This window comes from Natrix helvetica, assembly GCF_964273705.1.
Source record: "Natrix helvetica genome assembly, chromosome: 2".
In the NCBI taxonomy this organism is placed as follows: domain Eukaryota; kingdom Metazoa; phylum Chordata; class Lepidosauria; order Squamata; family Natricidae; genus Natrix; species Natrix helvetica.
Genome location: NC_138552.1, coordinates 225,407,482 through 225,431,580, shown reverse-complemented (window position 1 = coordinate 225,431,580; position 24,099 = coordinate 225,407,482). Strand labels below are relative to the sequence as shown.

Genomic DNA, 24,099 nt, shown 5'->3' with positions numbered 1-24,099 from the left:
CTATTCAAAACCTTATACTCCACTGTTTCTTATACGCCCCAAAATACGGTAACCTAAAGTCACTGGCAGTTCTCCAGCATTTTCCCATCATATTTTAGACAGTTGGAACTGAACATCTATCTTTACTATACTGTATATCACACATCATTAATCTTGCACTATTAGTACATTATTTCTATAACCATATATTTCCATTAATAAGAAAGAGCAGGTCTGTTTTATATATTAATCCTACAGACAAAATATTTCACATGTGCTGTAATATTTATTCAAACTTACCTCCGTACACAATTCCAAATTGACCAGAACCAAGCACCTCATCAGCAAAGATCTGATACACTGAACTTATATCCTATGAAAAGGATATAGACAGAAGAAAGCAAATATTAAGTTCACTCACTTATAAAATGACACCATAGCAGAAATTGAAATTGGAACTACACATCACATAGTTTAAAGAGAGAAGAGCTGTGACACAGATTCTGAAGATGAATTATGTAAAAGACCTATTCAGGCATGCAAGAATATATTACTTTTGATATCTGAAGTTTGAACACTTGTATATTTAATCCATGCAAATTGCACTTGAGGAAATGTATCATTTACAAAATTTCTCATTATGTTTTTGTTATTTAAATGTAGAATATTCTTTTTTTAATAAACAGCATGTTGGGCTATTTTTAAAAAGTAAACAATTTGCTCCTTTATATTTCCAACATTCTTGATTTCAATATAAAACATCCATCAAGTGGCAATTAACAGTGAATGATTAGAATAATATATTTTGTTTTTATTTTGTTGACTTACTACATTTTCTTGGATCTGGCAATTTGAAACTGAAATGCTGACACATAATTCTTCTGCAATGAAAAAACATATAATCCCTCTTTTAAACCTGGTATTACTCACATGGTGTTCCATAAAGTTTCATGTTTGAATGAAGACTGTAGTAGTTGTATGTAAAATTATCAGGTTATTACTAGGACACTATAGGTAGGACAATAATAAAGTCATCTGATGCCTTATGGTAATAATTGCCAATCTAATTTAAATTATAAATCTAAATGTATGAAATATGAGCTGAAGCTTTTCTAGCTATTGGTGAGATAAATTGAAACTATGAAGAAAGCAATGCCAAGCAGCATCTTTTCAGGATAAAGCTTAGATGACAGTAATGTAAATTGTTCCATACTGTGCAAGAGAGCCACTAAACAATTCTTCTGAAAGTATTGCTTCTTACTGAATGCCTTAAGAATGTACTTTTTTATAAAGGGTAATAAATTGGGTAGTGCTTGTGATGTAACTCAAACTACTACATATAAAACAATGGCATTAATTAAATTTTGTATACGAGGAAAGAGACCCACAATATTAAAGACAGTACTTTGTCATTTAGCAGCTCATCATGAAGACTTTTTCAGTCCTTACTGTGATCTTTTCCTTGTCCTGTAGTAATGCAAGTGCTGGTCTCAGGTGTGACTGGCATTAAAGCCTGACGAATAGCTTTCTCCCAGCTCTGGGCTACATCCAATCCAACTCCAGTAGCAGCCAAAACAGGGCTATGGTGACTGCTGCCATTGTTCTCTCCAACAAAGTATACCATTGTGTCAGTTATTATTTCAAAACAGTGAGGATTGCTGCCTTGCACCATATTTGAGAAATCCCGTGGCTGAGTCACCTGAAGAATTTCGGAAAGTGGAATCTCCTGCAGAAAATGTAAAATATTAAAACTCTAACAGGGAGACCTCTTTGTAAGAATGTGCATCAGTATAACTGACAGCACTGAGAAAAAATAAATAGTAGTGCACTCAGCTAAGAACATTTCAGTAGGTACACTTATTCCAGTTCCTTATTCATACTTCCAAGGAAGCCTCAAACATCTCAGGAAGCCAAACCAATGAAGTTATGTCTTGTTAAAAATCTAAGTGGTTTTTTTTTATTAGATTAATGTATCAGTGAATGGCCTTTTGAAATTCTCTTATGCAGCCTGTAAAGTTTAATTACCTTCGAAGTTCCCAGCATCAAATGTGCCAGTTTGATTAACGCTGAGCTACAGTACATATTGAAATTACCTTTCACTTTTGAGGTTACACTATACTATAAGATCCTATTTTAATTCCTTAGCAGATTATTCTGTAACATCTGATCTATTACAGGTAGTCCTCAACTTACAACAGTTTATTTAGCGACCATTCAAAATTACAGTGGCACTGAAAAAAAGTGACTTACAGCCATTTTTCACACTTACGAATATTGCAGTAGCCCCACAGTCACGTATCAAAGTTCCGACACTTGGCCATTGATTCATGTTTATGACTGTTACAATGTCCTGGGATATGCAATTACCTTCTCTGACCTTCTGACAAGCAAGGTCAATGGGGAAGCCAAATTCACTTAACAACCATGTGACTAACTTAACATTGCAGTGATTCACTTAACAACTGTGGCAAGAAAGGTCATAAATTGGAGCAAAATTCACTTAAATGTCTCACTTAGGAACATAAATTTTGAGTTCAGTTGTGGTCCTAAGTTGTGTATTGGTATTGGTATTATTTCTATTGGTATTGTATTGTATTGTCAGATTCTAACATTAAGAATAAATTCAAACCTAGCCCCTGCCCCCAACATACGTATATAAACACAAAGGAGAATGCCACCACTGTGTCTGCATATATTCAAAAATGCATTGAGGATGTCTATGTGCTTAAAAACGTTGTTGTGAGGGCGAATGAAAAACCATGGTTGACATATGAGGTTCTCATGATGCTGAAAGCGCAGAATGTGGCTTTTAAATCTGGCGATATACTGGAACTTAGAATAGCCAGAGCTAATTTGAAAAACGCCATGAAAAGAGCAAAGCGAGCCCATTGTCAGAAAGTTGAGAACTTTTTTCAGGACCCAATGAACTCCAGGTGTATGTGGCAAGGAATCCAGGCCATTACAGATTATAAGGTGGATCCATTGAGATGCAATGGTGACACAGACTTTTTAAATGAGCTGAACACATTTTTGGGAAGATTTGAGGCATCAAATAGCATCCCTGCTAGGAAAGCTGTGCCCCATCCTGATGAGCAAGTGCTTAGCTTTGATGTTACCTCAGTCTGGAGGACATTGCAGAAAGTTAACATTCAGAAGGCAGCAGATCCAGATAATATTTACAATAGCAGAGTTGGAAGGGACCTTGGAGGTCTTCTAGTCCAACCCCCTGCCTAGGCACAAAACCCTACACCATTTCAGACAGATGGCTATCCAACATCTTCTTAAAGACTTCCAGTGTTGGGGCATTCACAACTTCTGGAGGCAAGCTGTTGCACCGATTAACCGAATATCCCTGGGCATGTTCTTAGAAAATGTGTAGATGAGTTGGCTTGTGTCCTTATAGATATTTTCAATCTTTCATGTTTTAAGACAGCCATTATTTTGCCAGTGCCAAAATAGGCTACAATTACGGGACATAATGATTACCGTCCAATTGCATTTATATCCATTCATTATGAAATATTTTGAGAGGCTGATAAAGGACATTATTGTATCTAGCTTCCCTCCAGCATTTGACTCGCTTTAGTTTGCTTATCGTCCAAATCACTCTACAGAGGATACTATTTCTTCTGTTCTCCATCTGAGCTTGGCGCACTTAGAGGAAACAAATACTCTTGCACAAATGCTGTTTGTCAACTTCAGTTCAGCATTTAATACAATCATTCCTCAGCATATAGTAGACAAACTGAGCCTCTTGGGCTTTAATATTCCTTTGTGCAATTGGATTCTTGGTTTTCTTATTGACAGGCCCCAGTATGTGTGAGTTGGGACTAATATTTCTAACACAGTTTTCTTGAACATGGGTTCACCTCAGGGCAACCCAATAGTTGTATTTATGTTGCATTTATGCACCTATCATAAATATGAGTCAGTTGCCAAGCATTTTAATTTTGATACATGACTACAGGGATCCTGCAACATCCATAAGTGTGAAAAAATGGTCAGAAGTCACTTTTTTCAGTGCTGTTATATGTTTGAATGCTCACTAAACATACTGTTGTAAGTCAAGAACTGTCTGTATTTCACACTTCTCATTTCTTTCCATCAGATTATAACTACATAAATTATAATATATAATGCACAATCAAAACAGAAAATAGTTCACCAGAGATAAACTATAAAACTGCCTCTCATTATAAATACATCTATGACATATTAACAATTTTAAATTGTACATCATCTAGCAGAAAGCAATTAAAATGAAATGATTATAGGCAAATAGAATTTTAAAGAGGAGAGGAGATTTGGATAATCTCTTACCTTGTAATATTTTGTCCCAGATTCATTTTGAAATAGCGTAAGACTTTTACTGTCTAATCTCCAGTAATGCCTTTTTCTCTGCAACAAAGTAGTTACTGTTTAAGAAACAACTTTTTATTTCATTTATATAGCTGCCCATCTTAAAATCAAACTCTTAGCAGCTAAATATGTACTCTATATACATTTATATATGCAGCATAGAAGCTAGGTATAGACACTATTTACTTGAACCATTTTCAAAGGTTTCAACAGTCCTGTCTGTGTTTAGATTATTTTATCAAAAATTATCATCTGCGTTACAACATTCATAAACTAAACATTCATAAACATTCTTGAACTGCTGTAGAAAATAATTATTAAATGAACACAGAATTTGAACAATTTCCTTATATTGGCTATGCCATTTTCTGGCACAAGGAGCTAAACCTAATTCTTAATCCAAGGGAACAACATTAGGTATCTGCACCATGGTCACAATACTTTGCAAAAGTCTTTATCTGATACAAAAAAGTCATTACATGCCTCAAGATTATTATTTATTTAGTGTATGATGATGTTACATTAGCCAGGAGACTATAATGCTAATACAGAATAATTGTTTGGCTGCCTAAGTCTGCCCATTCCATTCAAGCTCGCACACTTTCCAAGATGCATCACAGGGGCTGAGTTAGTTTCACACCAGAAAGAAAAACAAACAGCATCCAGGAGCGTCAGCCAGAGCCTTCTCCCTCCGCCAAAGTCACCTGACAAACAGGCACTGCATCCGGAAAGGTTCCGCACCAGCATGGTTCTGACCATCTGCACAAAGCAGTGGCTCATCTTCCCACCGGAGTGGTACCTATCTATCTTCTTGCATATAACATGCTTTCAAACTGCTAGATGGGCAGAGCCTGAGGCAAATGACGGGAGCTTACCCACAATACAGTGCTAGGACTCAAACTGCCAGAGCAAAAATCATCTCCACCGTCATTAAGCCACTGAACCACTGTACCTCAAGAGATGATTAAATACAAAACCTTATCTTATTCACAGAATTTGATGGGGAAGTCCACATTGGTCTCCATTTGTAATACTGCATTTTTCCATCTTGTCTTTCAGTTTTATCTTTCTGTAGGAAAGCAGCTAAATAGTTCCATTTCTTGAATGGAATACAAAATGCCCTGCACTTGGAAATACAAAGTTTTTCACCAAGAAGACAGCTTAATTACTTACCAGGTTGTCTCGACTTGTGTAGTGAACCATCCATCCTTCTTTTACCATTGTACTGCTTTTCCTCTTTGTGTGTTTGACTGACTGTACAACTCTCATTAATGGAATGTTATTGCTTGTGGATGGGCTGTTGAAGAATAATAAATTGCACAATCATTTATCATCCCAGTAGTGCAGCAGGCACCATTGATGCCTAAATAATGATCTTCTATAGTCTGCTACAAAGCATGTTGGGCTGGAAGCCTCTCTCTAATCATTCATTGTATCTACTTCATCAGCCCTTTGCTTGGAATGAGTGTACAAGCAATCTCTTTGGCTACTTTGTGCAATATGAACAAGCTTCTCCATGACCCGAAGGCCTGTTTTCTATTGACAATATTGGGCATCTTTGCATTATATGATCAAAAAAGTTAAAATATCTTGCTAGGATAAAAACAGGAGTTATGTACCATTTTTATTCCCAAAATGTGGTATAAACTAGATTCCAAAAATTTCTAGTCAAATTAAAGGATTTACACTAAATCAAAAAATACAGTAAAAAGACAGAACTCCTGGATAAATGAAAATAATTCTCTTGCATTCAACTTTCCTCTGCACGGCAAAACAAGCACTATAAAGGCCTATTCTACATGAGACCCAGAGGTCACCTTCCATTTCTACATTCACGGCAGGGAAGCATTCTGTTCTGTTTATTCAAGCCAAACCCAGTTATACATGGAGAGGATTTAAAACACACAACAGATAAAGGGAACTTTTATTTTAGATGAAGAGATGGTACTTTTGCGAATGTAATAGAATCAACTTACAAACTTTTATATGGCCTTGTAATGAATTATAAATGAGCAATTTATCCAAGTACAGTCTTGTTCCATGAACTACACTTGCCCCTCTACCTTTTTAATAATAATTTTAGAGCAAATTAGTTGCATTTACACATGTGTAAAAGTACAAAAAGCTTTTTTTTCAATTTGCATCTATGCTCCTTTAACCAGACTTAACAAGACATACATTCATTGTAAAAACCGATTCCTTAAATTTTCTTCCAAATTAATTTACTTGAATTAGGAATGGGTTTGAACTGGAATCAGCATAATAAAATTGTCATTTAAATTCACACCACATTTTCCATGGTTTACCCAGTAAAACAAATTATTTCTCATGTTGTCTCTTATATTTTCATATCGCTTCTCGTAATGAACTATTTTTAGAGCCTCCTTATTGGTCAAAAACCATATACCCAAAAGTAAACTGCACAATATATTGTCTTTAATATCACAGCTAGAAACCTGAATCAGTAGATGATGTGCAAGGGTGTATTATATGTGTATCCCAAGTGCAATGCCTTGATTTCACCAACCTGATAGTTTTTACAGCCTCTTCATCTTTGTCTCCATCAAGATCTGCTGGATCCATAAAAAACATTTTGTCTTCTGGAGGAGATGGTTCTTCCACATAATCCAATCCTCTCCCAACATCACTATTCATTTCACTGCTATCAACCTCCATTGGCATATCAGTATCTTGGCCTGGGCTAGCTGGTTCTTCTTCCCAAAACAACAAAATATTTTTAAATTCAAAATGTTACAATATGTGCAAAATACATTAAGAAATATATCACATTCATACAATCTGAATTAAGTATCTATCCTTATGTACTAACTATGCTTATGGAAAAATCCCCCAAACTCAGCCAAGAAACAAAACAAGCAGAAACTTCGGGGCAAAGCTTTGTTTTGCAACAATACCTCGTGCATGTAGGTACTTTCAGAAACAGGGCAATTCTCCATTAGTGGAAAGTTGGCATAAGTATAGTTTCCATCACTTGTGCCAGGTGACTGTCACCCCTCTGATGCAACACCATGACCAGACCTTTCCAGGAAAGGGTGTAGACAGGATGACAATCTGGAAACAGAACTCCTTCTATACATGGTTCAATGCCCATTCAAATTAAATCTGCTTTCCTATAGCCTCAAACACAGCAGGTAACCAAGGATAAGCAGTCCTCACTTCCCACACCATATGAATATACACATACACATAAACAATTCTCTCTTTAAAGAGCCACAGAAATCAAGCTACATAAAGTAAATTTGATAACAGTGCTTTAATCTGCTTCGGGAAAAGGCTGCCTACATGTAAACTATAATTTGGCTGTTTCCTAAATGATATTTAGGAAATACCAAATTGAGGTGCCATGAGACAGCATTCTACACAAATGTTTACATCGAAATTACGTTTGGGAAGCCAATTCTGTAATCATGCAAAGGATAGTCAGTGACTAGTAAGACAGAAGGATTAGCATGTTCCAATCAGCATTTTATCTTTTTGTTGTTGTGGTGGTGGAGGTGGTTAATAGAGGAATGTTTGCTGCTCAGATTTTGAGGACAATGTAGAGCATACATGTATATATGTAAAATATATTTGACATTTTATGTAAGATACAGATTAAAAATGTTAATAAGACAGATATCACTATGATGGAGCCTGCCATTAGGAATGCATGTTGCAACCACCTTGCTTAATGACCCCACCCCTTGCTCTCCCTGAGTGTCCTTAAATGGGGGAGGCTCCAGGAAGCCTACATAGGCCCAAGGGTTGCCTGTCTGGGCCTTCCAAGGCTACCTTCTGAGGCACCCTGTGCTCTATTTCTTGCCCTGCAGGGTCCCAACAATCCTTCAGCTTCCTTCCCACCCAGTAAGCAAGGGGAGATCAGGCAGGTCAGCATTTGCAGTCTTCAGCAATCAGCTTTCTGACAGACACATCCTCATGGTAAACCTGTACTATTTTGCAACAGGTTCTGTTTTTGTGGTACTGTAGAGATTTTTTTTGAATAAGGCTCCATTTCTTTTAAAGAGGCTTCCTTTGTTTGTGGAGTTTCCTTTTAAAAAAACAACAACTAAGGGAGCCCTGTACTTGTTTATGAAAATAACACCTGCTTTGCCACAAGGCTAGGTTTGTAAGAAAGCAAATCCTGTATCGGGCTGGGTCCCTCTCTCAGAAGCTGTAAAAACCAGAAAGTTAAGTTGGATGTTGCTGGGCTCTGGAACAGGCTGAGTCCTGCAAGTCCTTGGATAGGAAAGAAATTGGAAGCTTACAAGCTCCAGTCAGCCTGATCTCCCCTTGCTTGCTGGAGTTTGCAAATTCCAGATGGCCTGATCTCTGGGTGGAAAGGTAGCTGGAGACTTGCAAACTCCTGTTGATTCATGTCCATTAGAATTGGCCTGATCTCCCTTGGATAGAAGGACCCGGTGGGATGGGATGCGCAGATGGGTGAGCACTACAACATTCCTGTAGTCAGTCATAATGGCAAAAGACCATATGAGTTCATAACTTTGAAAGTGGGCCATAAGTAACTTTTTGGGAGTGTGTCATAATGACTTGGAACAGTCGCTAAGTCGCTGGTCATAATTTGAGGACTACTTGTAGTGAGTATTCCTCTTCAGAGCAATTTAAAAGAATTAGACAAGTATTCATTCTAATAACTCCTGTTAAAACTTCAGGCATTGCTAAAAGTAAAGTTTTGCGTTCAACACTGATTTCCTTCTAGTAGTTCAGGTAGTCCTCGACTTACAACCAGTCACTTAGCGACCATTCAAAGTTGAAACAGACCTCCCAAAAGTTACTTACAACCCAGTTTTGAAATTATGGTCATTGTAGTGCTCCTGCTAGGATGCAGGGGGTGGAGCAGCCTGCTCTTCTCCCCCAATGTGAGGTCCAGGACTCCAGATACCTACTGTACAGAAGGTAAATGTGCAATGGGGAGTGGGATGGAGAGGAAGATATGGAACCTAGTGGAGTGGGAAGCCAGAACAAGGCCTGCAGAAAGTGGAGAGGTGGAGGGAGGCCTTGGAGGCCCAGGGAGGAGGGTCTGGGCCAGCACTAGGTCTCCTAGAGCCTTACTGACCTCTGAGGCATCCACACTGGGGAGACCAGGGATAGAGGTTATTAAGTGAGGTAATCACATGGGCTTCTCACTTATTAACAGTCACAATTTGTGACCATAAAGAGCAGGCTCCATGACGGTTATAACTCAAGGACTACTTGTATGAATAAATTCTTTCACTCTGCTAGTCTAGACAGTCTCTACATATTTGATAACAATTTTGATATATGCAGAACATGGAGAAGAAATGCAAAGAAAAGTCACACATGCATACCATAATCCAAAGTTATGTTTCCAGCAATACCTTACAAGGCATATCTTACCTCCATTGAAGACTACTTCTCCCAGACAATCTTTAGGTACTTTAGAGGCACAGCGTTTATGACAATTGAATCTGCAATCTAAATTAAGGGGAAATTTTTATTTATTTATGTATTTATTATTTTTGTATAATCTCTTTTAAGCCTCTTTTTGAAGTAACTTTTATTTATTTTCAGGACATATTTTTAAAGAAATAAGAAAATGCAAGTAATTATTTGGATCAAAGCTGCATTTGGATCAAAGCTGCATTTTGACATATACACATAAAGCTGTATATTGCGGTACTACCATTGCAAGGTTCTTTTAATTCAGCCATTCCAATTGAATAAGACTGATGAGAGCTGGGGCACTCCCAAGAAGATAGCTTAAAACTAAGATCTAGCACAGAAGTAGAATTATCAATATCTAAACTGCAATTAAGAAAGTGAGTTGTGAATTCTCGGTCTACCTATTTCCTTGTCAGCATCAGACATGGTGTTATGTGCATTTTACAATGGTATTATGTATATTTAGATTTTAACCAGGATTTGAAATCATAAACTTTTTTCATCCTTGTGGAAATACCAATATTTTTTTATGATCACAATGAGTTTAGACAAGTCAGAAAGAAAAAAAAGACTAATTTCAAGATAAATAACATTAGTAACACTGGATTAATTTTGAATCTAATAAATTTAAAATGCAACTTTGCCCAGTCTAAACATTTACCAGGTAATAGTAACCAATAAGGAATTTCTTGCAGGCAAATGATTCAATTCAGAAGAGAATATTATTCATCAATTGTATCCAGTATATTCAAACAGAAAATTGTTAAGAGGAACACAGCCTTCCATAAAAAATTATGTAATCTTATTTATATAGTTTCTTGATCATCATACCATTCTAAGCTTCTTATTCAGCTTTAATTTTATAGTTAAAAAGGCTTTAAAGCAGTGTTTCTCAAACTTGGCGACTTTAAGTCCTGTGGACTTCAACTCCCAGAATCCCCCAGCCAGCATAGCTGGCTGGGGAATTCTGGGAGTTGAAGTCCACAGGACTTAAAGTCGCCAAGTTTGAGAAACACTGCTTTAAAGCCTTGATAGTTGACATTAACTTGCAGAAAAAACACTTGCCTTTACACTGCATTCCTTGGCGAAAAAGGCCTTTGAGCAATCGCTTGCAGTACTGACATATGGTAGGTCGAGTGTAAGAATGAACAGCAAAGGTATGTGGGACTTTCACCCGGCAAAGAACCATTTTTTCCATCCATATCGGACGCCCACTCCATGAAGGAATTCTTTTACTAGGTTCTGGATGACAACGCTGCAAAAAAGAAAAACTTTCAGCCCTCCTGGGCCATGGATAACTCTGGACCAATCATTTTTTCTCAATCCAACCCATTTCACAGGGTTGTTGTGGGGAAAACACAAGGAGGAAGGTGTGTTGAATATGTTCACTCCCTTGAGTTAACCATTTTGTCGCAGTCAAATTCAGTTTCCCCCATTCACTTTGCTTGTTGGAAGGTGGCTGGGAAGATTGCAAATGGCCAATTGCCAAGCACTCAAATTTTGATCACTAACCACAGGGATGTTGTGACAATTGCAAATGCAAGTACCAATCAAAATTCACTTTTTTCAACTTCATCATAACTTTGAACAATTGTTAAACGCCTGGTTTAAGTTGAGACTGTAGAATAGTGTGTCTACTACAACAGTTTCTACTATCTGTTTTGATAGGCACTAAAAAAGTGAACTAAATGGCCAATAAACCAAAATATGCCAATGTACGTGCATACACATTCATTTAAAAGCAAAATTCAGATTTTAAGAAAAGTTAGATTATTTGAAGTGACCATTCTCAGCTAAGATGAAGTCTGAATAACACAAAGTTCCATATGATTAAGAGGTACAGGAATTAGGATTATGTGCTTTGGGTAATAACAGTATCTTACCAAATTGATTTTAATTCTTTAATTCTTCTTTGAAAAGAAAAAAAATTAAATACCTCTTCTGTGGACGTAGATTCAGTTTGTACAGATCTTGGGATGGAAAGTGCAGCTCCTGGTAAAGACACATTAGATAGCCGCCTCTTTCTTACCCCACTGCAGTTATTTGGAATCTTAAAAGCACATCGCTTGTGATAATTTAATCCACACCCTAATGAAATTAATACAGGGAGGGGGAGCAAAGGAAAAGATAAATAGACTTTTACTGATGATGCTACACATTTTCTTGGATTTTATTTCATGAAAGACAGATTAAGCAAAATATATGGCAAAGATAACACATTTTTAAAAAACTGAACCAACACCTCTAACATTGCCATGATCATGTAATTAACAGCAGATCTCTACAATGCATGGAATGTTTTTGGCCTGAATATTTGCTTTTCTGACCCCACTTCACCCTGGCTAAAGCTGGAAAACAGTGCCTGTTATGCAATTCACACTGCTGCTGATTTTCCTCAGCTCTTTCCCCAGCAGATTATCTAAACACTGTACTCCTGAGTCTGTTAGAACCACCAGATTAGAGTACAAGCCAATGAATAGGAATTGGGTTATTAATGCGTCTGTGCATTAATACATCAGAAGAAGTGCTTCAGAATTATCAAGGGACGTATACTCTGTATGCACAGTGAAAGAAGTGAAGGAGTGCATACAAAACACTTGTTTTCAAATGATTACAGCAGCTGAACTTTTTTCAAACTTCAACAGCTGCTTCAAAAGCTGTTACCAACTGTGTCCACTAATAATTTACCCAGCGCTTGTTATTAATAACCTGATAATCAGAGATGGGTTACTACTGCTTTGCACCGGTTCAGGCAAACTGGTAGTGGAAATTGCGACTGGGTCGCCAAACTGGTAGGAACGGCAGGCTTGCCACATCCCTGAACCGGTTCCCCAGTCACTGCATGTTTTTTTGACATTTTTACATTTTATAGACCTATTTACAGGCAACTGCACATGCACCAAACTAGCAGTAACGTCGGCAGAAACCCACCCCTGTTGATAATGGGAAACAGACATATGGAAAGGGTTTTTTGTTCTAGATAACTTATAAATATATTGAAGTACAAAAATAAAACATAAAATTCCACACTGCATCATCTCATTATTTGTAATATTGCACCAACGTGGTCTTTTGCATACACTAGACCAGGGGTGGCGAACATGCGGCTCACGAGCCGCATGCGGCTCGCGGCCAAAATAAATGAGGCTCTTTGCCTCTTACCATTATTTAGTATGCTGTGGCTCGGATCGCGCGCTAAACCCGGAAGTACGGTCGACGCGACGACGCTTGCCTGCTGGAGCGTCGTCGCGTCGACCATACTTCCGGGTTTAGCGCGCGATTTGAGCCACAGCATACTAAATAATGGTAAGAGGCAAAGAGCCTCATTTATTTTGGCCGCGAGCCACTTGTTAAGTTAAGATGAAGTCTTAAGTTAAGATGAAGTGGAAGATGGGTAATAATTAGGGGAATGGAGACTTTGGGTTGTGGAGTCCACTTTTTTAAAAAAATACAAAAAAACCAGCCCTTAGAACTTGAACTTTGCTAATCAGAATAAAATGCTAAGACTAAGTAGTCAGAGGAAGGTTGTAGCAGTACTGCCAGTCACCTATTGCACCTCATCATGAATCAAGTATTCTATATTTTAAAAAATACAAACTTATATCTTAGTTACTAGAGATCAAAGTGTCCAAGGAAATAGATTAATTCAAATGCAATGAATTAATCATTATACTGAAGTTAAAAGACAAGCAATTATCAGAATGGTGGCTATGGCAGCGATCTTTCTAAATTTTTAACATTTCATTTAACTTAAAATACTGGAAGTTGGAAAAGATTGGTGATCTGCCAATCATTTGTAGATATACCAAACCCATAGAATCACAGGGTTGGAAGGGACCACAGAGATGATTGTTCAATTTTATCTTTAAATAAGATAAGACAATTTGCTTTGTAATCCAGTCTAAGATTAAGAAATGCTGCTCCTCTATATCTTTCTTTTGAGTCTTGTATGATTTTGAATCTTGCTCCCCCACCCCACCACCCAGCTTCCAGTTGGTGCCATTTGGAATAAAACATTTATCTTAGATAATATCTAAGTTTCAAGGAATTGTTCATTTCATTCAATAATTTGTTATAATTGTTTTCAAATGTATTATTATTATATCCTATTAAATAAGAGTTCTAGATATTTCACTATATTTTTCTCATATCCCAATCCCCCTTTTCATGTTTTTTTTTTCATTGGAAATTGAATGTCTTATTATCTTACTTTTCATTTAATTTTTTATCTCTAAAAGGTAGCCAAAAATCTTTGGATTCTGCCATTAGTATCTTATGGAGCTTGCATAATCGTTACTACTATATCATTTGCATAGCATTTCATCTTGTATCTCTTTCTACCTGAATCTTTAGCTGAAATATTTGTTTAGCTTTTCAGTTCTGGCCCGCCAGGACCTCCTAACCCAGGGGTGTCCAAACTTGGGAACTTTAAGACTTGTGGACTTCAACTCCCAGAATTCCCCAGCCAAGTTTGGACACCCCTGTCCTAACCAATTATAAATAATAAAAGAGAAAATGCCCATCCTTGCCTTTGACTTTCCATATTAAAAGATTGTAGAGATTATTCCATTTACTGTGAATTTTAACTTGTCAAAAGCTTTGTGTCTAAAAATATTTCCGTTGCCTTCCGTTGCAGCTCTAATGGGTTTATAAAAATTTATAACAAAAAACACCTGACTGAGCATGTTATATTATGTGTTTAATATATTATTGTTAAAATTATATGCTTTTGTGTGAGTGTTTGTCTGTTTTGGCAGGTCACTGCGTGGTGTGGCTCTCTGACTCTCACAGTTTAAAATTTTGGCTCTTTTTGTCGAACTTGTTTGCCACCCCTGCACTAGACTTTCTACAAGGAACTCAAAAGTTTATACAGCATCATTTCTTCCCATAAACCAAACATAATTCTTCTTATTAGATAAATCTATTATGTAGGAAAAGAATTATTAACTTAAATTATGGCATGCAAATGACATGCTTTTGAAACATCTCTGTAACTATATACCGCATCTGGGGATTTAGGACATAAACATGGTTTATAACACTCATTGTTACTAATTGCCTTACCTTCACATTTCAGTCCTTGCCGTACCAAGCCCCAAAGCATCTCTCCACAATAATCACAAAAAGTAGGGGCCTTATAGGAATGAACGTAAAGCATGTGAGGTCGAATCTGGAAATCCTCAACTGTAGCTAATGCTTTAAAAATACATATATAAAAAAGTACATTTTAATGCCTTCCTGAATATTGAAATACTAAAAAAAATGCCAATATAATGAATACAATGCCTTAAATGCTACAAGACCATGAGACAAATACATTTACATAAAATTTAAAAAGTATGGATGTAACTATGACATTTTATACTGTTTAAAATATAATCGCCCACAAACCTCAAAAATAAAAACCTACTGATTCCATGACATTAGGTCACTACAGTAAATAATCAGGATGAATCAATTTCCAATTTTAAAAAAGGAGTTTTCATATTTTCATCTTTAATATCCGATTCTACAAAATATTTTATCAACTCTGCAGTGTGTATGCATTTAAAAATATTTATATTACAATTTATAAATTACAATTATTCCCAACAATGGTAATACTAGGGTATAATTAATATGAAGATTGCACTGAAAACAGATATTCTTACCAGACAGAACAACCTCAACAAGATCACCTTCCCGTATCTCTTCTGCTGATGTAATTCGCTGTAAAATATTTTCTGAGTTCAGATCATGGCGGAATAGGAGAATTTTATCATACATGCCAAAAAACCCACACTCCGGGAACTGCAACAACAAAAAAGCAAAAATCTACATTGAAATATTTCATAATTTACTATGCCATAATTTATTATTTTAACATAAAACTGTTAAAGGTGTTGTCTAACATAATCACAGAGAACAAAATTGTAAGCATTTGTTGCTGAAAACTACTTAAATTAGTTAAATTAATATATATGTTACTGTGAAAGTCCGAAATCTGGTGAATGTCGACATTCACCGGTGAATGTCGACATTCACATAGTCGCTTGGTGTATGTCCGAAATATTTGCTAAATACCCTTATCCTCTCGACACCCTTACCCTAATACCCTTATCCTCTCGACACCTCGGCTCCTCGCTTCCTTTTAAGCGTCTTCTATTTGCGGACTTCTTTTTTTAAAAAACCTGCGATCCTGTGCGGTTAGAACGAGTAGTTTCCAGGACCGCGAATTGAAAAGCAAAAGTAAAGCGTTACGCTGACTCGTTATATATATGTCACCGTGAAAGACCGAAATTGGTATGTGTCGACATTCACCGGTGAATGTCGACATTCACCAATTTCAGTCTTTCACGGTGACTTATACATACTCAGTTAAACAAACATCAAGTACATTTTAATCTCTTGTGAAATAGCCAACTCCTAATATTTTTGTACTTATATTGAGAATTAAGTCAGAAACTACGTGATACACCAATTCAAGAAGGACCAATCCTTCCTGGATTATAAAAGAAACACATCCTGAGAGTTGTCTGGCCTTTAGCAAATCTTGTAAATGAGATTTGCTAAACTACAAGATATTTTGCTTCATTTCTTCATTTTTAGGTGGATATCATGAATGTTTTATATCTTAACATAATTAACTATAAATGGGAAAATGAATGTTCAAATGCTGGGTAAAAGGTACTGAATGGTATATGATCTGTTGTGATGAATGAATGTTGAGAGAAATGAAAATGGCTATGCATGCTTCTACCTACCTGGTTATATGGAATTGAGAGATGTCAAAAAGGAAAGTTGAAAGCAGTAGGAATGGAATAATAATTAAATGTGTGAGATTAAAAAGAAAAGAAATAGGGTTAAAAAAGAATCAGTGCTGAATAAATGTAGACTGAATACAATAGTATCCAATCAAATACAATGTTGTAAGTCACACAGTTGCTTAACAGGAAGATAGGTAGCATATAAATGTAATAAATAATGCATGCATACATATATACGTATGAATAATGAGCTGATTTGTTCACATAGAGAGAATGAAGACTGAATTACAAAATAAATATATAATGGTGGAGTGAACAGTTTAAGAAGAATAAGATTGACATAGTTATGGTTGAACAGATATGATGAGAATCTCAAAAAGAAAGAAGCAGTTAAAGAACAAAATATCCAAAAAGGGATGTGGTAGAAGAAAAGTAATTTGGAGCTCCCTTTCTTTTCTTAGATAAAGGTTTCCCTCACACATATGTGCTAGTCATTCCCAACTCTAGGGGGCTGTGCTCATCTCCGTTTCAAAGCAGAAGAGCCAGGGCTGTCCGAAAACATCTCTGTGGTCATGTGGCCAGCATGACCAAATGCCAAAGGCACACGGAGCGCTGTTACCTTCCCACCAAAGTGGTTCCTATTTTTCTACTTGCATTTTTTACATGCTTTCAAGCTGCTAGGTTGGCAGAAGCTGGGACAAGTAACTGGAACTCACTCTATTATGCGGCACAAGGGATTCAAACTGCCAAACAGCCTACCTTTCTGATTGACAAGCTCAGCGTCTTAGCCAGAGCCACCGCGTCTCTTTATTTTTCTTTTTTTCTTTTCTTACCTCATGTCTTTAGTCTTTAGTCTTTGGCTTATTATTTGTTACTCTACTCCTGTGCTTTGTAAAAGTGTTATCATCCCAAAGAAATGGTCAGGTAAACACTCAACATCCTATTCTGTTCACAATTCATAGCAAAATATTCCTGAAATTTTATTTTGGTATTTGCCTGTGTTCTTTTGTTTATTTAGGTAAAGATAATTTCTCAAAACTGACCTCATCTGCATTCTTTGTCCTTAGCAAATATTCATGTTTTGGCATTGAAAATATTTTTCTCCTGCACCAATTCATCACAATGTGCAACATTACTAGATTTACAAAATAGCATATAATAAAATGACCTAAATATCAATAGATTAAGCTCACTACCAACTCCAACATATCTTATGATAAGCTGAATTCCTATCTGAACATGAACAGTGTTTACCAAATATATTTTAAAAATATACTGTAGTACCTTTCCATTTTCTGCTTGAAGGTCACCACTGCCAATTTTTTTAAAAAAAATTGCTTTAAAGCTTATCATTAAATGCTTCATTTTTTGCAACACTGCTTCTAGCTTATTATGGAATCAACATTATCAACATTATTCAGATCCCAGAGTTATCCTCAAACGGTAACCATATAATATTTATAATAGGATTTCAAACATTCTGAAACTGCTTGTTTCTAGATTGTGAATGAAGTTCTATTTGAAGCAGAGATGTGTAGATCCAAGCAATGTGGCCTTTTGTAAGTGGTAGAAGAAAATTTTGTCAATGCGCAAATTTTCTAAATACTGTCCAAATATTTTTTGCTATGGCACTCAGTGTGCTGATAACTACCGGGACCACAGCAACCAGTTTAATGCCATAATCCTTAAATTTTGATTTTCAGAACTTATTATTTTGTGTTCTTCTCCAATTTTTGCCACTCCACTATCCCCCGATATTGCCATATAAATTACTCACTTTAAAAAAAAACTATAATTAAACCCAGTCTGTCATGAGCCAAGACTTCATCAGCCTGTATTCCTAAATCCCACAATATTTTAACCTGATCGTTTTCAAATACTTTTTGAACTATGTTCCTACCAATTTTTCATTACTAGCATATGATAACTTTTACAGATGGTCCAGTGAAACATTTTGGTGACTGTGTTCTATCATTTGTAATCAGTTTGTTTGATCTTCCTTCATGAGCTGAATGTATGATCTATTGTTTCTGTTGCTTCTTTGCAAAATCTGCATTTTTGAATCATTTGTTGACTTTTCAATTCAACCTTTGATTGGATTATTTCAAATAGCATGCTCTTGTGCACCTAAAATCAGATCTTCAGTTTTTTCAATGTTCCAATTATAAATCATTGCCAGATTTTTATCTTTATGCATTTTCCCCTCAATATTTTGTAGAAATTGACCATGTAATATTTTTGTCAGATTCTGTGTTTTTATTACATTATTTCTATAATCATGCTTTGCTTCCTGTCCATTCAATAAGTACCAGTTTTTAACTTGCATTAATGCATCTTCACTGTCTTTTAAGTGCTTTTTTTTTGACAGTTTGTTTGGTCTCAATTTCTGCAGGGCAGGTATAATCTATCAGTATCATTATAGAGATATAGTGCAGTGAATAGTCATCAGTTTTCTTGTTCTTCAGTCCAAACTGCCTAGTTCAGTTTGTGTCTAGTTAATAATTTCAGCAGTGTACATATCACAAATATGGTCCAGGTATTCATGGCTTTGATGGTGCTTCCACCATTCAGTTTTATTTTTAGAAATTCTGTCACTCTTTGGATGTATTCTTTACTAAACATATTCTAACTTGTGCATACTTGATGTAAAATGCCAGGATATTTGTAGGCTTTGTCCTGATGGTTTAGCCATTCAATATTTCAATTCCATTATTTTGTGGTTCTTACCCCACTTTATTCCTACTGCAGCACATTTATCTAGCCTAAATTCTATTGCTATATCTGTGCTTAAAATTCTTGCAGTGTTTCTCAATGACTGGATTTCAATTTCTGATCTTTCTTAAAGCTTCAGTTCAGCCATATAAAGCAAATGTAAAATGTTATTAGCATATATATTTTTTGCTGTTTGACAGACAAGATTTAATTTCTTCAAAATAAATGAAAATGAGAGCATGGCAATGACAAAAAAGTCACCCTGTGTCAGGTGCAAACAAACAGATTCACGTGTGTAGAGTTCAAACCTTGCCTTGTGTTTACAAAATGAGTTCAGATTAATTTCCCACTTGAGACCTGCTCCCAACTAGGATAGTTGCTCTTCCATACCCTGCAAGATGCCTCTCCTAATGCTGACAAGCCCAAACTTTTTTATTTCCAACCATCAATTCTGCTTCCTCTGTTCCAATATTTTCTTCTATATACCTTCTAACATTTTTATACACATTCTAATGTTTAATTCTAATGACAGCAATTGCTTCTAAACATTTGATGATCCAACTATCTGGTAATGAATCAAAGATCCTTTTATAATCAATCCAGATCATGTGTAAATTAACTTACTGGCTTTTACAATTCTCCAAAGCCACTTTATCAATCAGAAGTTGATCTTTTGTATCTCTCTACTTTTCTCCCCCCCCCCCTTTTTTTTTTCCTATTCTACTAGAAATATGTTATTTTCTTCTAAATAATCTTGGATGTTCCAAAGGTGCATTTTCCAAAAAGCAATTGGATTTTCTTGTGTTTTTTTTTTCCTTTGAGGACATTTCACTTCTCATCCAAGAAGCTTCTCAGTTTTTGGATGGGAAGCAAAACATTTTCAACAAAAAAAACCAAGGAAGTCCAGATGCCTTTTGGAAATAGCACCTTTGGTACAACCATGACCGGGATGATTGAGAATCTCCACAGACAATCTTGGATGTTGTCCACTATTATGCCTGTGAGTAATTTAAACATTGTAGGCAAACTTATTGTCTATGATTTCCAGGTGTTGTCCCTTTTGCTGAGTATTTTTGAATTAGAGATGTTTTGCCAGTTAATAACCAATTGCTGATGACTCCTTTATGCAATACTTCATTAAGCTATGTAGCTAAAACTGGATGCAAAGTAGTCAGATATTTGACCCCAAAACCATGCAATTGATCATTTCCAGGACATGTTCGGATTTTAATTTTATTCACTCAATTTTTAACTATTTCTGTTGTTTTATAAGGTCTTCCAATTGACTTCCAAAGCTTCTCTGACTTTTCTGGTGCTAAGTCAATATTTTAATAGACTTGTCTTGATTCCTTACATTCTTCAATATGTCCTCTTTCATGTTTATTTTTAATTATTTTCATCTGCTCTTCATTTCTTTACCTTAACCTCCAATCTGATCTTCCACTTTGGGATTAAATATTATTCTACTCGTGGCTTTCTAATTTCAATACTCAGGTCATATGTAACCACCACTGCTGTCCTTTAGGCAAGCTGACTGGTCTGTTTGACAGATGTAATTTTAATCCTTGCAAGCACCTTATTTACATCCTTCATTAGCAGATCTTGGGGGGGGGGGGACTACTTTCAAGAAATTATCAGTACTTTCTACTGATAATTCTGAATATGCCACAATCTTCTCTTCTAATTCTTCCTTTCAGGGGATCAGTTTATAGGTTGTTTCAATGGAGGCCTATACTGGTTCTGTTGCTATTACTTCTTCTAACTTATCATTTCTGTAATTCACATCAGCTGTTCCCTTCATATTTACAATTATTCTTATCTGAGTTTCTTCTACTATTGTTTTGGGGTATTTCTTTTTCATATTTTGTTTCTGAATCTCTTCCCATTCTATGTCTCTGAATTTTAGTAATGAATCTCCTTTGATCTGCTAATTGTTGTTTAGTGATATTTGAGACTGGGAACATTATTTTCCAATGTTCAAACATTAGAATGCTTTAAGTACCCCCAATTTTTTGCTTCCAATTAATAATATGTGATTATGGCATGATTTTCCAACCCAATATTCTTTTGTCTAATCTATTGTTGTTGTTCTTTCAGTAATCCTACAGAGCTAGGTTCTGATTGCGCAGCTATAGCTCCAGAGTCCTATTGCCCACTTTTAATATCTGGCACGGCCCTTGTTGACCCAAATGATGACCAATCTGGTATAGAATTCTTTTCATCTTTTCTCACCATATTCTTTCAGTATAAATTTCAAGCCAGTTGTACATCCAGTTAGTTGTGCCACCAGCCCATGTTTAACTTGCTAACCAGAATGTCATGTACTTTGATTAAATCAAGATATATATTTTCTGTAGTATTCCCATGATCTACTATAGTAGTCAATTATCAACCAATTAGTTTGCCAAGATATATTCTTGATAAATTCATGAGCAGTCGAGATTTTACCAATTACAGATCAATGATCTTAATAACTGCTCAGAATACTAATATCAAACTGATTTACCCATAATTCCTTTTCTTCTTTTTGAACTTAAATATAACATTTATTATCTCCAAAGATCTGATCTTCATTAAATGATATCTGCATTCTTCTTGTGAAGATATTAAGAACTTGGTAAAGATAATATGATATAAATGAAGAAGAATGAAATGATTTAAACTAGAATTCCTTAGGTGGAGGAAGCGAAGACTCAGGGGGTTTTTAACTAGACGCTTTTTATCCATTTTAGGGGGTTCCAGGGTGGGTGGGAGGGATCAGGCCAGGAGGAGGACTTTAGCCAGGCGAACAGGTGAGGTCAAGGGGGAAGTGAGCGGAGTGGGGAGGGTGAGGGAAAATGACATTCCTACAGAGGGTTGTTTTATTCCAACGGTCGTGGGGAGGGGTGGATGCGAGGACCGAACAAAATCCCGTAGTCGGTTGGGAGACCATGGCTGTTGGACACGCCCGGTCGCTCGTACCAACCCCCGCAGCCTAGGTGGCCAGGACCTACAGAGCCAGGGCCTGAGGCTGATGCTCTGCAATGCAAGGTCCGTTGTTAACAAGGCCCCCCTCATTAATGAGTTAATCTCAGAGGGGGAGCCAGACCTTGCAGGGATAACGGAGACCTGGCTGGGCCACGAGGGTGGTTTGCCCCTCGTGGAGATGTGCCCGCCAGGTTACCGCGCATTTCATCAGCCGCAGGCCCTGGGTAAGGGTGGCGGGGTGGCGGTAATTATACGGGAGAGTCTGGAACCGAGGGAGTTCACTGTGCCACAGATCTCCGGGTGTGAGTCCCTTGGTGTGAAATGGGGCCCAGGGAGGCAGTTGGGCTTGCTGATTGTATACTTGGCTCCTCGCTATGCATCAGCGGCCCTGCCTGAGCTCCTCGAGCTGATCGCGGAGACGGCAGTTGATACCCCCAAACTCCCGAGGTGGCTCGGGAGTTCATGGCTTCCATGACAGCCATGGACCTGTCCCAATTAATTCAGGGCCCCACACACGAAGGTGGGCACACACTGGACCTTGTTTTTGTATCTGGACAGTGGACGAGTGATCTGGGAATAGGGGATCTAGTTATTACACCCCTGTCATGGTCAGACCACTCTTCTCTCCGGCTCGACTTCCCCGGCGCTACCCCCCTCCGCGGGGAGGCGGAACCTGATTGTCCCAGATGGTTCCGCCCCAGGCAACTGATGGAACCGGATAGGTTCCAGACGGAGCTTGGGCCACTTCCTGTAGCCCTGACCCGCTCCCGGATGGAGGACCTAGTGGCCGCTTGGAATAAGGCGGCTGCGGGGGCCTTGGACCGGGTAGCGCCTTTGCGGCCTCTCCTGCGGCAACGAACCACCCTGGCTCCTTGGTTTACCGAGGAGCTGGGGGTGATGAAACGCCACAAGAGACGCCTAGAAAGCAGGTGGAGGTCCTCACGCTCCGAATCTGACCGAACACAGGTAAGAGCCTATTTATGGACCTACCTTGTGGCACTGAGAGCGGCCAAACGTAGACACTGTGCCGCTCTTATTGCATCCGCGGATAACCGCCCTGCCGCCCTGTTTCGGGTGACCCGCTCTCTCTTATCACAGAGGTTGCAGGAAGCCCCTTTGCAGGATAGAGCAGAGGAGTTTGGGGAATATCTGCAGGACAAAATCGATCAGATCCGGAGTGGATGGGCCCCCTTCAGTGGACCAGGGGAGACGTCAGAAGCAAGTCTTGAGACATCACGCTGGGAGGGGTTTGACTCTGTTGCCCCCGAGGACTTGGACAGGTTACGTGGGCGACTGCGAGCCACCTCATGTTTACTGGACCCGTGTCCCTCCTGGCTTGTACTGGCATCCTGGGAGGTTACACGAGGCTGGCTCCTGGGTCTGGTGAACGCTTCACTAGAGGAGGGGTCCTTGCCAGCCGCCTTGAAAGAGGCGGTGGTGAGGCCCCTGCTCAAGAGGCCTTCCCTGGATCCGGAGGAACTAGCTAATTACCGTCCTGTCTCCAACCTTCCCTTTTTAGCGAAGGTTGTAGAGAGTGTGGTGGCGCAACAGTTCCCACGTCACCTGGAGGAAGCAGACTATCTAGACCCGCGCCAGTCCGGCTTTCGACCCGGTCACAGCACGGAGACGGCCTTGGTTGCGTTGGTTGATGATCTATGGAGGGCCAGAGATAGGGCTTGTTCCTCTATCCTGGTCCTATTAGATCTATCAGCGGCTTTCGATACCATCGACCATGGTATCTTATTGCGCCGGCTGGAAGAGGTGGGCGTAGGGGGCACCGTTTTGCGGTGGTTCCGCTCCTACCTCTCCGACCGGACGCAGTGTGTGTTGGCAGGGGAGCAGAGGTCGACCCTGAGGCCACTCACTTGTGGGGTGCCGCAGGGTTCGGTCCTCTCGCCCCTCCTGTTCAACACAT

General features: G+C 38.0%; 1 protein-coding gene across 6 annotated transcripts in view; it reads right to left on the bottom strand.

Annotated features, from left to right (window-relative positions):
- PRKD3 (protein kinase D3) overlaps nt 1-24,099 on the bottom strand; it is a 61,673-nt gene that overhangs the window by 10,955 nt on the left and 26,619 nt on the right. For 5 of the 6 annotated variants that reach the window (XM_081941772.1, XM_081941770.1, XM_081941771.1 and 2 more), the window contains exons 3-13: nt 15,411-15,549; nt 14,824-14,955; nt 11,696-11,847; nt 10,825-11,014; nt 9,715-9,792; nt 6,866-7,052; nt 5,512-5,635; nt 4,300-4,377; nt 1,429-1,705; nt 808-860; nt 280-352 (exon numbers count right to left, since the gene is read on the bottom strand). In XM_081941772.1, coding sequence (XP_081797898.1) covers nt 280-352; nt 808-860; nt 1,429-1,705; nt 4,300-4,377; nt 5,512-5,635; nt 6,866-7,052; nt 9,715-9,792; nt 10,825-11,014; nt 11,696-11,847; nt 14,824-14,955; nt 15,411-15,549 — 1,483 coding nt within the window. The remainder of the gene's footprint in view (nt 1-279; nt 353-807; nt 861-1,428; nt 1,706-4,299; nt 4,378-5,511; nt 5,636-6,865; nt 7,053-9,714; nt 9,793-10,824; nt 11,015-11,695; nt 11,848-14,823; nt 14,956-15,410; nt 15,550-24,099) is intronic. The other variant, XM_081941775.1, reaches the window with a different exon arrangement.